The sequence below is a fragment of the Lactuca serriola genome, chromosome 3, assembly GCF_051521515.1.
Source record: "Lactuca serriola cultivar US96UC23 chromosome 3, Lser_US96UC23_V15, whole genome shotgun sequence".
NCBI classification, from domain to species: Eukaryota; Viridiplantae; Streptophyta; class Magnoliopsida; order Asterales; family Asteraceae; genus Lactuca; species Lactuca serriola.
The window spans coordinates 243,658,437-243,673,210 of NC_136410.1; the positions used below are offsets into that span (position 1 = coordinate 243,658,437).

General features: G+C 37.3%; 2 protein-coding genes and 1 pseudogene across 3 annotated transcripts; 2 read left to right on the forward strand and 1 right to left on the reverse strand.

Annotated features, from left to right (window-relative positions):
- The first annotated feature begins 5,216 nt into the window (after nucleotides 1-5,216).
- On the forward strand, nucleotides 5,217-5,945 carry LOC145096132 (uncharacterized). The gene has a single exon (XM_079033900.1). The coding sequence runs from the start codon at nucleotides 5,217-5,219 to the stop codon at nucleotides 5,943-5,945; it is 729 nt and encodes a 242-aa protein (XP_078890026.1).
- A 111-nt stretch (nucleotides 5,946-6,056) lies between these two features.
- On the forward strand, nucleotides 6,057-7,529 carry LOC145096133 (uncharacterized). Its single transcript, XM_079033901.1, has one exon. It carries the CDS (start codon nucleotides 6,057-6,059, stop codon nucleotides 7,527-7,529), a length of 1,473 nt encoding a protein of 490 aa, XP_078890027.1.
- A 2,202-nt stretch (nucleotides 7,530-9,731) lies between these two features.
- On the reverse strand, nucleotides 9,732-14,407 carry LOC145093802 (putative disease resistance RPP13-like protein 1; annotated as a pseudogene). The gene is made up of 3 exons (XR_013703096.1): nucleotides 10,381-14,407; nucleotides 10,124-10,179; nucleotides 9,732-9,908 (listed from the first exon to the last, which is right to left on the reverse strand). The product of XR_013703096.1 is annotated as a putative disease resistance RPP13-like protein 1 (transcript).
- Between the last annotated feature and the right edge of the window lie 367 nt (nucleotides 14,408-14,774).

The following is a 14,774-nucleotide window of genomic DNA, read 5'->3' on the forward strand; positions in this document are numbered from 1 at the left end:
TCCCACACTTGTAACAAGTCACTTCTTCGTTGCACTTTCCACCATGCTTCTTCTTGCATCTATCACACCATCTTGCTTCACCTCCATTTGCTCCTCCAAGCTTTGAGAATTTGCTTTCCTTGTTCGGCCTCGAAGATCCTTCAAACTTCCGCTTCTCTCCTACCTTATCTTTTTCTAGACCCTTTTCTCTTATCTGGGCCTCTACGTTCTTAGCTGCCCTAATAGCTGCTTTTAAGGTAGTTGCCATTTTGACCATTGGACCAAAGTCAGTGGGCAGTCCGTTAGCAAACCTATCAATCTTGGAGAGTTCAGTAGGCACCAAGTAGGGAAATAGCTTCATCCTCTCGGTAAATGCGGTGGCATACTCATCAACACTCATCTTCCCTTTCTTCAGGTTCTGAAAATCGTTGTTTAGGTCTATCAGATCTACCTCCGAGCAGTACTGCATTTTCAACTGTTCCAAAAACTCTTCCCACGACATCCTTAAGGCTTCTCCTCGTGGCATCGTATCTGCCAATAGCTTCCACCAGCTCAAGACTCCAGTTTTCAGCTGTCTTACTGCAAAGACAGTCTTCTGTTTCTCATTACATCTGGCCACCATTTCTAGAGACTTAACCCCCAAAACCCTAAATCTCGTTCATATAGCAAGAGAGTGACTTGGAGGGCTTGTTGGTGCATTCTTGGACTTTTGAGTGAAGAGAAATCTTTGGAAAGAGGAGGAGTTAGAGCTCAAGATTTTGGATCCGAGTTTAGCAGTGGGAAAGACATCTTTTGGAGGTAAAAAAGCTCTAAGCTTTCTCTCTTTTCTGTTTGTGTTTTGCATGGGGATGCTATAGGGTTTTTGTCCCCTAAGTTGATAACTTTATGTGTTGATGAGCTACTAGAACCCGAGATATGTCCCATGTTAGCTCATTAGGGGTTGCTATGACATAAAAATTCAGTCTTGGTCACTAAGAGCCGACCATGCTTGAGTTATGGGCTTTAAAATGTGGGAAATGGAATGATTTGGGTGTTGGTGACTTCTACAGCCATGCAAAGACTTAAAGTCACCAACTTTATGGATTAAGAGGCTTAAGGACAGTCACATCTGAAATTTGGACGTGTGGCTTAACCGTTTAAGACCCAAAATCAAAAGGAGTATGAAACTGGGATTTACGCGGGGCGTAATCCCAGTACGCGCAACGTAGGGGGTCGCGTTCCCCGATTCTGTGAGTTGTCGGGTATGCCCAACATACAAATTTGGTATGCGTAGCATAACCCGGAGGGTTGACTTTTCTTGACTTTTAGGGTTTAGTCAATGTTTGGATCTTTGAGCCATGAGAGGGGTAAAATGGTCTTTTACCTTTCTGAGAGAACTTAGAGAGGGATTAGTCTCCTTTGAGAGTTGTATTGATTAGAGTAGTTATTCCATGTGATTAGGTGGAGGCTAGACCAGTATTACTGAGTTCGAGATTTACCGAGTTACCCGAGGTGAGTCTTCTCACTATGCTTTACCTAGAGTGGTAATTAGAGCTATGTGACAGAGTATCTTGTATGCTATCTGTATGATATGATTTCTATGTGATTTGTGCTATGTATGATCCAGAGTTTATAGAGTTAGGACCAGAGGTTCCACAGAGTTAGGGCCAGAGGGCCCACAGAGTTATGGGACTGAGGGGTCCCACTGAGACACATTGACCAGAGGGTCAAATAGAGTTATAGCCTTGAGTGGCTAATATGTGTTGTATGTGGTATTTTGGGGAATTCACTAAACATTTATGCTTACAGTGTTATGTGTTATGTGTTTCAGGTACTAGTGACGATCGCGGGAAGGCGCCGACATGATCCGTACATACAGACCGATGACTTTATTTGTGATCTTGGGATATGTTTTATTTGATGACAATTGTTGAACATGAGATTTGAGAATGTTTAAATGATAATTATGTTGTTTGGAAAATGAAAAATTGTTTTGAAAATTTACGTCGACACACTCACCCACTATACACATATGATCAATATAACATAATCATGATAACACATATAACGATCATAAACACTAGTATATGTTCTAGTCCTCAGGCCTCACCTAGCATCGAGCCCCGCCCGGTATACATAGCAGCACATAACACATGCAAGGGTCATGCAGACTCTTAACATCCTAACATAACCAATAAGGGTCGGCATTCGTGCCTTAGACCCGCTAAACCCAGTGAGGAAACTCACCTCAAATGTTGAATCTCACACAAAGAATCCCTAGCTGCTGCCCTGACGACTCCTCGAGCTATCAATACAAAATAACACCCAATCAAAACTTGAGTCTCAATCAATATTCAATACTCCATACTTGGGGTAAAATGACCATTTTATCCCTGGTCTAATTTGATCCATGACTAATGCCCAAATCCACAATATCAAAGCCCCAACACTAATCAATCTCCCAAAGCCCACTAGTGGCCCACTTATGGCCTAACTTTTCTAAATTGGGCCCAAACCCCTCTAATGGGCCTTACCCTAAATCCTAATCATATCCTTAGTCCAAAAGCACGATTTCAGATGGCCCACTAAGGCCCAAAGCAACAAGGTCCAAGAAATGGCCCAAACCGAGGCCTAAATATGCGAAGCCCACTCTGATTGTGTACATAGGGCGTACTCAGCTGTACTCAGCGCGTACTCACTTGTTGGCTTGTACGCTGCGCGTACAGATTTATATGCCCATCATACTCCTATATTAAGCCATATTTTGATATTAAGCACTTAATGCTTATCCCAAAGATCCAAACTGTCCTAATCAATTTCTAGACCCATAAAGGCACGAACTTGGTGACTTTTCATGCTTCAAATGAACCCAAACTCAAAATATAACATTCTACTTCCATGAAAATGGCCGTAACTCATGCATGGATGGATCTCAATCTCAAAAATGACAAATTTCTGACTCAAGAACCCAAATAACACCAAGAGTGGCAACTCTAAACTTCAAAAACGATGTGGACTCATAAGATCTCATCAATGGGACCAAAAGTGTCGATAAACCCAAACCAAAAGAGATCTAAGCTATTAAGCATCAAGTTCAAGACTTTATAGCTCAAATAAGTGCCCAAGGATGATAAGGTTCTGGATCTATAAGCCTTCACTCCTTTAATGAAGCTTCAAGGATGGACACCTTCCTTCAAGCACCAAAATACTCTTCCAAATGGTCTTCAAAGCTTCAAAATCACACAAGATGGGATTAGGGTTCGAATGCAGGGTAAAGGGGACAGGGAAGCTGGTGAAATAAGGGTTTCAAGTCCATAAGGATGCTTATATAGTGTCCAACCCCTAAAATTAGGGTTTTCATTAATCATTGTGTATGCCCCGTGTACGCATCTGGGACTCGATCACACCCTCGCATGAGTACGCTAAGCGTACCACTAGGTATGCCCCACTTACTTGCTTCATCACTTGTACGCTAAGTGTACCTCGTTGTACACCCCGTGTATAAGTCAAGGGTCAAAATAGGACAATTTAAATAAGTAAGGTCAAAAGAGGAACTTACCAAGATTCAAGCGTTACACTTTCTCTCTCTCTCTCTCTCTCACTATATATATATATATATATGTGTGTGTGTATATATATATATATATATATATATATATATATATGTATGTATATAGGTACCTGATGCAAATTGCACCATATAAGCCTAAATTTATAGTTGACAGGTGGCCTATTTGACTTGAAAGTCAATTGGAAAGATTCAAATATAAGGGCTACAATCTATATTACATGCAAGTATATAGATTACATGAAAGAAGTGTATTGGGATCTTTCAAACATCACGATTCCATTAAATCATATATGCAACTGATCAAATGCATATATGACATCATATTTGAAATGGTTTCATTTTTTTTGGATTCAATGTACGTTGTTAGTTAGAAATTTAATCCTTTTTGTCTACTATCACTTTCCTTTTAGTATTTTTCTATTACATTTTTTAGGGCGTCTTCGACAAAACTAGCTGGTAGCGGTTGGCGGTTAGTGGGTAGCTGGTAGCGTTTGATTTTGGAGCGTTTTGTTGAAAACTAATCCAAGTAGCTTTTGATTTTGGAGCATTTTGTTTAGGATAAAAGTTAAACGATCTTGTCGCCGAACGAGGTTTTTCTTTTTTACTAGCGTTTTCTTAAAAGTTAGAAGCCAGAAACTCTCAAACGATGCAAGCCTAACACCAGTGACGAAGTATTTATAGGGCCAGGATGGGCAGTGGCCCCCCTGATTTTTGGGCTAGAAATAGAAAATACACTTACAAAAATTTAATTCCAAGGCCTGTTATCTTCAAACTTGGGCTTTGGCCCCTCCTGAATCAGACTCCAACTCTCCAAGCCTCAAGTGACAAATCCGAATTCTCCAAGAAATATTCAGAAATCACGTTCGATTCTTGTTCTTCCCCAATTTCGCTGAGTCGCCACTTGCCAGTGTTCACTGTTGTTGATGCTATCGATGATTCGCTGTTGCCTGCTGTCGCTGCTCGCTGTTGGCCAGTCGGTCTCAGTCTCTCCATCGCCCATCGCACCAACACCAACAATCAGGTATGGCGATCTTCTTCTTTCTTTTCTAGTTCACTTGTTCTTTGTTCTAATTGAATGTTGTGCTGCACTGTTGCTGCTGTTTGTGAGTTTCTCCAGTTCTCCTGACTCCTCTTTTCTCTCGGTCCTGTCCAAACTCCAAATTAGGGGTTAGAATTTCTCCTGTCAATTTGTGAATTTGGTTTATCACTTAACAATATTCAATTATGATTTGTTTAGCCTTCTAGTCTATTTATTGTAAGATGTAGGAATAGAAAAAAATTGATTTTGTTACGCTTCAAACAAAACTGAAAACAAAGATGAATGAAAACCTTAGACTATTTTTAAAAAATTGATTTGGTTGTCAATTTGTCAATTTGCCAATTTGATTTGGCTGTCAATTTGTCAATTTGATTTGGTTTTACTTTTCAGTTTTCACGCACTGCTAATTGTTAAATGAGTTATTGGTTATTGTTCTAATTTTGATTTTGATTTTAATAGATATAATCATGGGAAAGATGAAAACCTTAGACTATTTTTACAAAAGAAAGGCGGATGATAAAGAAACTAATCATGAAAGTGAAGAGAGTAAACGTCACAAAGTTTCAACAAGTGAGCCACAACCGCAAGAAATGGAAAATCAACAAGAGAATGAGCCACAACCGCAAGAAAATGATAAATAATAAGAGAATGAGCCACAACCACAAGAAAAAGGAAAATCCTAATGAAGTTGATTTGAAGAATCTAGAAAGAGATCCCGCTAAACGAAAGCAAATGTGGGATTATCCGGTTAATTTAAGAGAACAAGTGAGACGAGCTTATCTGAATTTAGGACCTTTCCAAATACATCTTAAGGAGTATCAAGCTAAAGTTTCAACAAAACATCCTCGTAGATTCAAATATTATTGGTTCAACATTTTCCCTAATTGGCTAGAATATTCTCCAACAACACATGCTTCTTATTGTTTTATTTGTTATATATTTAATGATAAACCAAGTGTGTGTCATGGTTACGATGCATTTACTGTTAAAGGATTTGACAATTGGAAAAAAGTTAATGATGGGAAAAATTGTGCATTCTTGAAACATATTGGTTGCTCACAACATAGAAATGTTGTTGCATTTGTTGAAAACTTGATGAACCAAGTAGCTCATATTGAAAATATCATAGTGAAGCAAAATGAAGCACAAATATTGAAGAACTGTTTACGCTTAAAAATGTCAATTGACACAGTTCGTTGGTTGACCTTCCAAGCTTGTGCTTTACGAGGACATGATGAAACTCTTGATTCCAAAAATCGTGGTAATTTTCTCCAACTTCTAAAACTTCTAGCATCGTATAATGATGAAGTTGCAAACGTTATATTAGAGAAAGCTCCTTATAATTCAAAGTATACTTCTGCGGACATTCAAAAATAAATTCTTAGTATTATTGCAAATAAAGTTCGAAAGCATATTCGTAGTGAAGTGGGGGATTCATACTTTTGTGTCATGGTTGATGAGTCACGGGATGAGTCTAAAAAAGAGCAAATGGCGATATTTTTGAGACTTGTTGATGTGGAAGGAATCATACGTGAAAGGTTCTTGGATTTGGTTCATGTTAGGGATACTTTATCATTAACATTGAAAACAAATATGTGGAGACAACTTTTACACTATCAATTTGATGTTAGTAAAATTTGTGGCCAAGGTTATGATGGTGCTAGTAATATGAGAGGGGAATGTAATGGATTACAAGCACTTGTTCTTGAGGATTGTCCTTATGCATATTATGTTCACTGCTTTGCTTACAAATTGCAACTAGCCTTGGTGGCTGCTTCAAGGAAAATTATTCCGGTTCACCAGTTTTTCACAAACTTAATTTTTACAATTAACGTAGTTTGTGCTTCCAGTAAGCGTCATGATGAGTTACAAAAAGCAAAGGCAACTGAGATTGAACAGTTATTGGAACTAGGTGAAATCGAATCAGGTAAAGGATTGAATCAAGTTGGGACATTAAGAAGAGCTGTTGATACACGTTGGGGTTCTCATTTTCGTTCCGTTTGTAGTTTGCTTAACATGTTTGCTTGTACTCGTGTTGTTCTCCAAGGAATAATTGATGACGTATCTGCCACTTATTCTCAACGTGGAGATGCTGATGCAGCTTACTGTTATCTGAAATCATTTGAGTTTGTGTTTATTCTTCACCTGATAAAGGAAGTAATGGGAAAAACTGAAATACTTTCTCAAGCTCTACAAAAGAAATCCCAAGATATTCTTAATGCCATGGAGTTAGTTTCAGCAACAAAGGAGAGTCTAAATGATTTTAGAAACAAAGGATGGGAGTCCTTACTTGCACAAGTAAAGTTTTTTTGTGAAAAACATCAAATAAATATACCAAATATGAATGCTCCATATACTTCTACTCGATACCAGCCTCGAAAAACAGACAATCATGTTACTTTTGAACATTTTTATCGAGTGGATTTGTTTACAGCCACATTGGACAAACAGTTACATGAGTTGAATAGTAGAGTCAATGATCGGTCGATGGAGTTGTTAAGACTTAGTTCTACTTTAGTTTCTAAAGTGATTAACATTGATCAAATTTGTTTTCTTGTTGAGAAGTATTATCCTGAAGATTTTATGGAGCAAGAGAGGATTCAATTACGATATCAATTGGAGATTTTTAATATTGATATCACAAAGAATCCCAGACTAAGTGGTGTATCAACTATTGTTGACCTATGCAAGCGTCTTGTGGAAACTCAGAAACGTGAGACATACTATTTGCTTGATAGAGTGGTTCGGCTAATCATGACACTTCCAATTTCTACCGCAACAACAGAGAGAGAATTTTCAGCAATGAAAATATTCAAGAACCGTCTTCGCAATAAGATGTCGGATGATTTTCTCGCAAACAACTTGGTGATTTACATAGAAAGAGAAATTGCTGAAAACATTGATTCAAAGTCTGTAATTGATGAATTTAAAGACATTAAAGGTCGTCGGGCTGAGTTGTAATTCTTTTTCTAGGTGTTTTTGGTGTTTATTTGTTGAAAACAATTTTTTTTAAGAACGTTAATTTCAATTTATGATACTTTCGCCCCCCCCCAGTTAATTGTTCAAGTTTCGCCACTGCCTAACACGCCCTTAATTGTCCTTTTAATTTAAGGAAAACATGTTATTTTTACATATTACATACCTCTCCAGTTTCAGTCTAATGTGTGGCTACTTCCAAACACAAAAAATATAAATTACGTACAAAATATTATGCATGCACTTTGTTTTCTAAAAAATGTTATCAATTTGATCAAAAAAATGTTATGGGTTGGAGTTTATATAAGATAAATATTTATCCCGATGTGAACCATATTTGGGAAGTAAGCCTAAATAGAAAATGATTGGGATCTGTGAGTGGAAAACTAGGCTTTATTTAAGATTTTAATACCAAAATATATTATTAAAGTGAAGTGCATCAAGTGATAAATAGTAATGACATTTTTTAATTAAAAAGCAAGAAAAAATGTAGATTATAAAAATAAAAACGACATCACGTTTTAAATCAAAAACAAAAATGTTCTTACTATTATCTAGAAAAAAATATGTTAAGTTAAATTCAGCCTCATAACAATAAAAGATGACATTTTAGATGTTTGATGTACATGGTTGGTTGCATTCCAGTTTTGTCCTCGTGTACATCATGGCAACTAAGGTTTTCTTTTTTATATCACGAAAACCTTTTTCGATATTACCTTCCAAGTTTCAACAATCAACTTTAATTTATTGTTTATAATTCGACTTGAACAAGACTCCATTTGATAGTTTTACATGCACGTTATGTATTTGATAAAATGTTTAACGTGCATGATAAAATTCTTGACCAAAGTTATGAACTGAAACAAGAATAACATGCAAATGCAATATTTGGTTAATAGATAGTCTTTTCACAAGCAATTAATGTGTATTTTTCTGACCGAGTATGTGTCCCTATTTGCCACATCTAAGCAATTTCTGAAATATTAACCCAATCAATAAATTTTTTCGTGTAAAGAATCACTTTGGGTGATAACATTAGTCATGCTGATCAATCTGCAACAATGACTAATGATCTTCAAAAGTCATAACTTTCTACTTGATGAAAGTTATTGTTTGAAATGGATAATGGTAGAAATGATTTGAGATGGATTCTCTAAATCTGTAGCATATTATTTGTTTCATTATTAATCATATATTGATAACTTTCATACCGTATTTTGTTTCTAAGCATTCAAGGAGTTTTTTTGTTCAACATAATGTGAAGCAAATACTATTTCTCTCGTATCGAATTGACAAAATCAATTCTGAAAATTTGGAATGTGGATCTAAATAATGGTTCACAAACTATATCTATAATAGCATTGAATCTACTTGTGTTTATCTAAATGGTTCACAAACTCCATTACTCTCTAGTGGCCATGATCACCATCGAACCACTATTCTTTGTATGATACCATCTCTTTCATTGTCTCTAATCTATTCTACAAGTTATCTTCCATCATGATTGTTAAACAATGATTGATTTGGTGTTCACATTGACTTCAGATGGATGAAGTGTTCTCAATTATTCCAAGTTAGTTCTCTTTCTTCGTCTCATTTTTCTTATATAGTTTTTTACTACCCTTATATATAAGTCAAATAATATTCCCTTATTCGTATAAGCACAATTCTTATAAGCATAATATTTTAGAGGTCTAGAGGACTCTATTGATGGCGTAAACTTGTAAAGCAGAGGATTTACAAATCATTTAGAGACTGAAGTCCTTAAAAAGTTACATTTTCATGCGTAGGCACAAAATCATTGCAAGATCACACTCTGGCCTCATATTGAGCATCTCATATTATTTAGCATAAGTATACAGATGGTTGGTTGTTGCCAAAATCATGGTTAAATGTGGAAAATCATTTCAAATCCGTCATGGTTATATCCTTGGCTAGTTCCTTCTTAGATCAACTTGTAAAGTAAAAAGAAAAAGGCAGTGAAAAATTTATTCCAAAAACTCTTGCAAATAAATGGTAATAAAAATGAGTTCTCCTTCCTATCTTGTTAAATACAATACAAATAATAAATCCCCTTTTATTTGTTTATTATTTTCCCTTTAATTAAACATATATATATATATATATATATATATATATATATATATATATATATATATATATATATATATATATATATATATATACATACATGAGTTTCTAATATTTCATATACAACTCACCCAAAACATCTGATCACCCCTTGAAATTAAGTTGATTTGTCTACTTGTGGAAAAGATATGCAGAAATCAGGAATACGTCTTTTCTTCTCACACTTGTCTGCAATTGACAGACCTGCCTCAGAGAGCAAATTCCAAATCATTCCTATTTCACAAATTAAATTTCAAACCATCATATCCCTTCCATGTTCATAACTAAATGATATCTTTTTAACAAAAGAACTTCCTGATATTGTGACATAAATTTATTTTTTATGCTAAAACAATCTCTAGGGGCTGCTTATATAGTGCTGGCAAAATGTATTATTAAATTTATGTGTATATAAACTAAAAGAAGTCAAAGGCAGAGGGAAGGGCTACCTTTTTTTTTGTATCATCATGTTTGGGAAGTGAATCCAAGTTCTCAATTAAGTGGCCTGCCAAATTCAGAAAGCAGGATGAGTTAATAAAGGTATAAAACTGTTTGTCCATGTTTACAACCATATATTGACATGCAAACAATTTCTTTTATTATATACATGCTTATGTTGGATATAATATTGGCACTTTGTTGGTTGAAAGAAAGCAAAATCAAATATTATATTTATAATTTATCATCAGCAGAGGGAGGAGCATACTTTCAGATTAAGTTTGTAACTCCTCAGGATATGTCAATGCAGGGGATACGTGAGACGAGGGGCCAGTAAGAGCCTCTTTTACTAATCCTTTCTTTCAGATTTGGGGATTCCCATATTCTCAAACTCAAGAGTGAAGGCAGCAACATTTCTGGTAGATCCATCGCCTTTGGGCAGTTGTAAATGGAGAGATGCTGGAAAGAGGTGAGGTGTTGGAGTCCCTTTGAAACTGATTCCAGTTTCTCAAATTCGATTATGCCAAAAGAAGTAAGAGATGAAGGAAGAAGATGGGACAGCTGACTGAAATTACTCACATCTTCTGACTGTCCACCTGTTAACCCTAGCTCCACAAGCGAGGTTGGAAAAGTCTGTGGGCCCCACATTGAAACGGGCTTCTTCAACCCTCCTATTAATAGGAAACACAATTTTGGAGGCCAAAGCCCACGAGAAAAGGAAGCATCCATGCTCAGACATCTTACTATTGCTAGATGTGTTAACACATTGAGTTTTGGCAACTCATGGTCAGGAAATGACTCCAGATTTGGACAATCGCTTATTTCGAGTTTCAAAAGGTGATTGAAGGAACTCAATTCAGTGATTGATTTCAGATTTGGCCAATCAATTATACATACAGATTCAAGCATGAGTATGTTTGAGTTGATCAGAGGCTTCTCTCGTCCTCCTATCAACTCCTTTTCCAATAATTTATTACAATGCGCGATGGTAAGTGACTTAAGGCTATTTGGACATCTGAAATGCTCCAGGCTATTAGAATGCCATACCTCGAAGCTCGTAAGAGATGTTAGGTAGCTCCCACAATTATCCTCCTCTTTCTCTCCTAATCTCACCAAATTTGAACAATCCCATACATGCAACTTCCTTAAATTCACAACATACGTACTTGCCTCTGCTTCTGATTCCCACAGGTATCTTATTTCATTACACCTTGAGATGCTTAGTTCTTGAACAGCCCCAAGATGCTCTATAACACCTCCCCACACCTGATCATTAAGTCCTGAAATATCATCTATATCCAACTTGGTGACCGATGAAGCTAAACGAACCAGACTTCCAAACACTTCATGACCGCACCAACTTATCCTTAACACCCTTAGTGAAGGTAATGCTTCAATTGAGACTCTAACCAAATTAGGACAATTCCATATAAAAAGCTCTTGAAGGCATGGAAATGTTGTATCCACAAGTACCCCATTATTATTGGTTGACCATGCCTCCCACCCTTTCATATCTTTGAAATGTAGAGTTTCAAGTGAAGGAAATGCAGGACCAGTAGTCCCAAGCAGCTCCAAGCCCACAACTTTCACCTCATCCATGCCTTCAATAACCAACTCCTTAAGTGATGGTAGCTGCCCAAGTAGCGGTAGAGATGTACACTTCTTACAACCATTTAATGTCACTTCAGCCAACCGATGAAATGAGGGATCCCCAACCCAACTCGGAAACTCTGTACCACCATACAACACAACCCTGAGATGTTTTAGATTATCATTATGAGGCTTCATCACATTCAGGACCTCCTGTTCAACTGTTTCCTCTCAAGAATTATCAAATACACCACTCCATTCCACCTCTAACTCACTTAGCCTCCTGTGGGATAAGTTCACTTCCTGTGCACGCATTGGATTTCGCACTTTGTCAAGCCCCTTAAAGGAAATTTTACCTTGGAGATCCTTTAGATCTTTAAGCTCGGTTATTGAAAAGCCGTTGTCTCCATCAATAATGATCTTAGAGAGAGTTCGTAGGCTTTTCAATTCACCAATCCCTAAGGGCATCTTCTTCAAAAGTGGATTGCCCCTCATGTCAAAATGCCGCAAATTTTTAAGCTTTTTGAAGCTGTTGGGCAACTTTTCTAGTCTATGACAGCCAAAAATTATCAAAGTCTGTAAATTATAAAGGTCACAGACATTATCAGGTAAATGTGTGATTTTAGTTCTAGAAAAATTAAGATACCGCAAGTGCTTCAGACAGCCGATGAATTCAGGTACCTCGTTTATGCTAAGTCGACTCAAACTTATGACCCTTAATAATGGTAACTCACGAATTAAGTCTGTCAGAATTTTATTCGATAACTGGAATTCTTGCCACCATTTTCGCACAGAAGACAATGCTAAGAATGTTCTCAAGCTATGAGCTCCTTTCAATGCCTCGAACTTTGTGTAAATCATATACTCCTCACAAACAAATGACATATGCCGATACTTACCTGGATCTGCCTTCCCAATTTCTTTCTTCATTTCAATGTCTAACCTTGAAAAAAATTCACCAGCAATAGACATGGCCAAATCATTCATCAGGTCATGCATAACAAATAACGATTTATCATTAGGTGCCTGTTGGAAAAATGACCTTGACAACAAGTCTTCAAAACATTCAACACCCATACGTTCCATTGATTTCCCTGTAGTACTTGATTGATGCAAAAACCCTTCCGCCATCCATAATAGAATCAACTCCTCCATCTCAAACATGTAGTCCTTAGGGAACAAGGAACAGTATGCAAACAGCAGCTTCAAATTGGCAGAAAGATCATGGTAGCTTAGCCTAAGAGCTGGAGTAATCTCATCTCTCTTCCCTAAGCTCCATATCTCACTATTAAGCAGCTCCTTCCATTCTTCCTCGTCGGTTTTTGTCCTCAATAACCTCCCGAGCACTATCAAAGCCAATGGCAAGCCATCACATTTTTTGACAATACCTTCACCATGTGGTTTAAGTGTTTGATGTGAATCGAAGTTATTTTCACCGAATGCATGTTGACAGAATAAAGATACTGCATTCTCATGTGACAAAACTGACAGACTGTAAGGTTGACTATAACCCAGTTGGGTTAGCAACGATAGCTTCCGGGTAGTGATGATAATCTTACTTCCAGGTGCCCCTGCAAGAAATGGGCGTTCTAGAATTTCCCAATCGGTATAGCTTTCACTCCACACATCATCAAGAACTAGAAGAAATCTTTTCTTTGAGATCTTCTCTTTTAAAGCTACTTGAAGAAGATTTAAGTCCTTAAATTCTTTGTTTCCCCCGCCTATCGATTGAAATATAACTTTGCTGATATTGAAGATATCAAATTCATCAGAAACACAAACCCATGCCTTGAGTTCGAAGTGAGCCTTCCCATGCATTTCATCATATAGAAGTCTGGCTAGTGTGGTCTTACCCACCCCACCCATACCAACTATGGGCACAATGCTAAAGTTTTTATCACATGCTTCATCCCCCAGTAACTTGTGGAGCAACGCATCCTTTTCACCTTCGCGTCCAATAATCCTAGATGCATCTACCAAAGAGGTCTCTAATCTCTATTCATCTGTTTTGGCCTTTCATCTTTCACACTTAAACCAAGATTTTCTTTTTCCTCTACCAGTTCTTGTAAGTTGGTGGTAATAGCATCTAACTTGCTACCCATCCTAGTACTTAGTGAGAAATTTGTGCAACAAGTTGGGATTAGCTTTCTTACCATGCTGGTGGAGGCTCCAAATTCATCAGTCAACTCACGATGCATAGCTTCGGTTGCCAATTCGTCAAGCAAGTCATCTATGTCGTAAGCCAGCTGTTGGAGACCATTCAACCATTCTTTAACAGCTTGATCAGTTATTTCCTTCTGAGAAGCATCATTAAGCAGAGCTTTAATCTGGATTAATGACCTCTTCAGTTTGTTGAGCTGGGAATCAATTCCCTTAGCGCGAGCAATCTTCTTGAAGGCTTCAGAGGCCAGCTTTTCAAAGAACACCGAGAAGAAGGCGGAAACAACGATTTCAGCCATTGTTTATGATAAGAGTAGCAGAGAATATTAGTGGAAATGGGGAAGAAATGGATATGCGGAGAGAATGATTTCAATTATTGTTTATAGTAGAGATGTTAATGCACACGGAAAAAGGTTTTAATTATGGATGAGGGCATAGATTCGGATAAAATCAATGCACACCACAATTTTGTGGCCCCAAAAGTTGCAAGGCTGTAGTTTGAAAAATAGTTACCAAAACATTGCGAATTATAACTAATTTATCAAAAGGAAAATCAAAGAACATTCAAACCTCAGTGCTCAGCAGCTCATGGGGTCGATGAGGTCCGAGTTGGTATGGTAGCCTGGTGGGTCCAGATAGTGACTGATGGATCGCCGAAACCATCCTTCACCTCCGACTCTCCGTTCGATTTTTCCATGGCCCTCACAATCTTCTTCCTGCTCGCCGTTCTCTTCTTCATCGCCTTGTCTCGTAAGAATTTCCGCTGCTTGTGTAGGATTTGGAGAGTAACGAACCGCGTGGATTAATATCGGTAGTACTACTTTTTTTTGGCTTCGCTTTTTTACGGGACAAATTTGTTTTTTTAAATCTGTTTTAAAAGGAAAAAGTTATGTAAAATGATTAAAAATGACG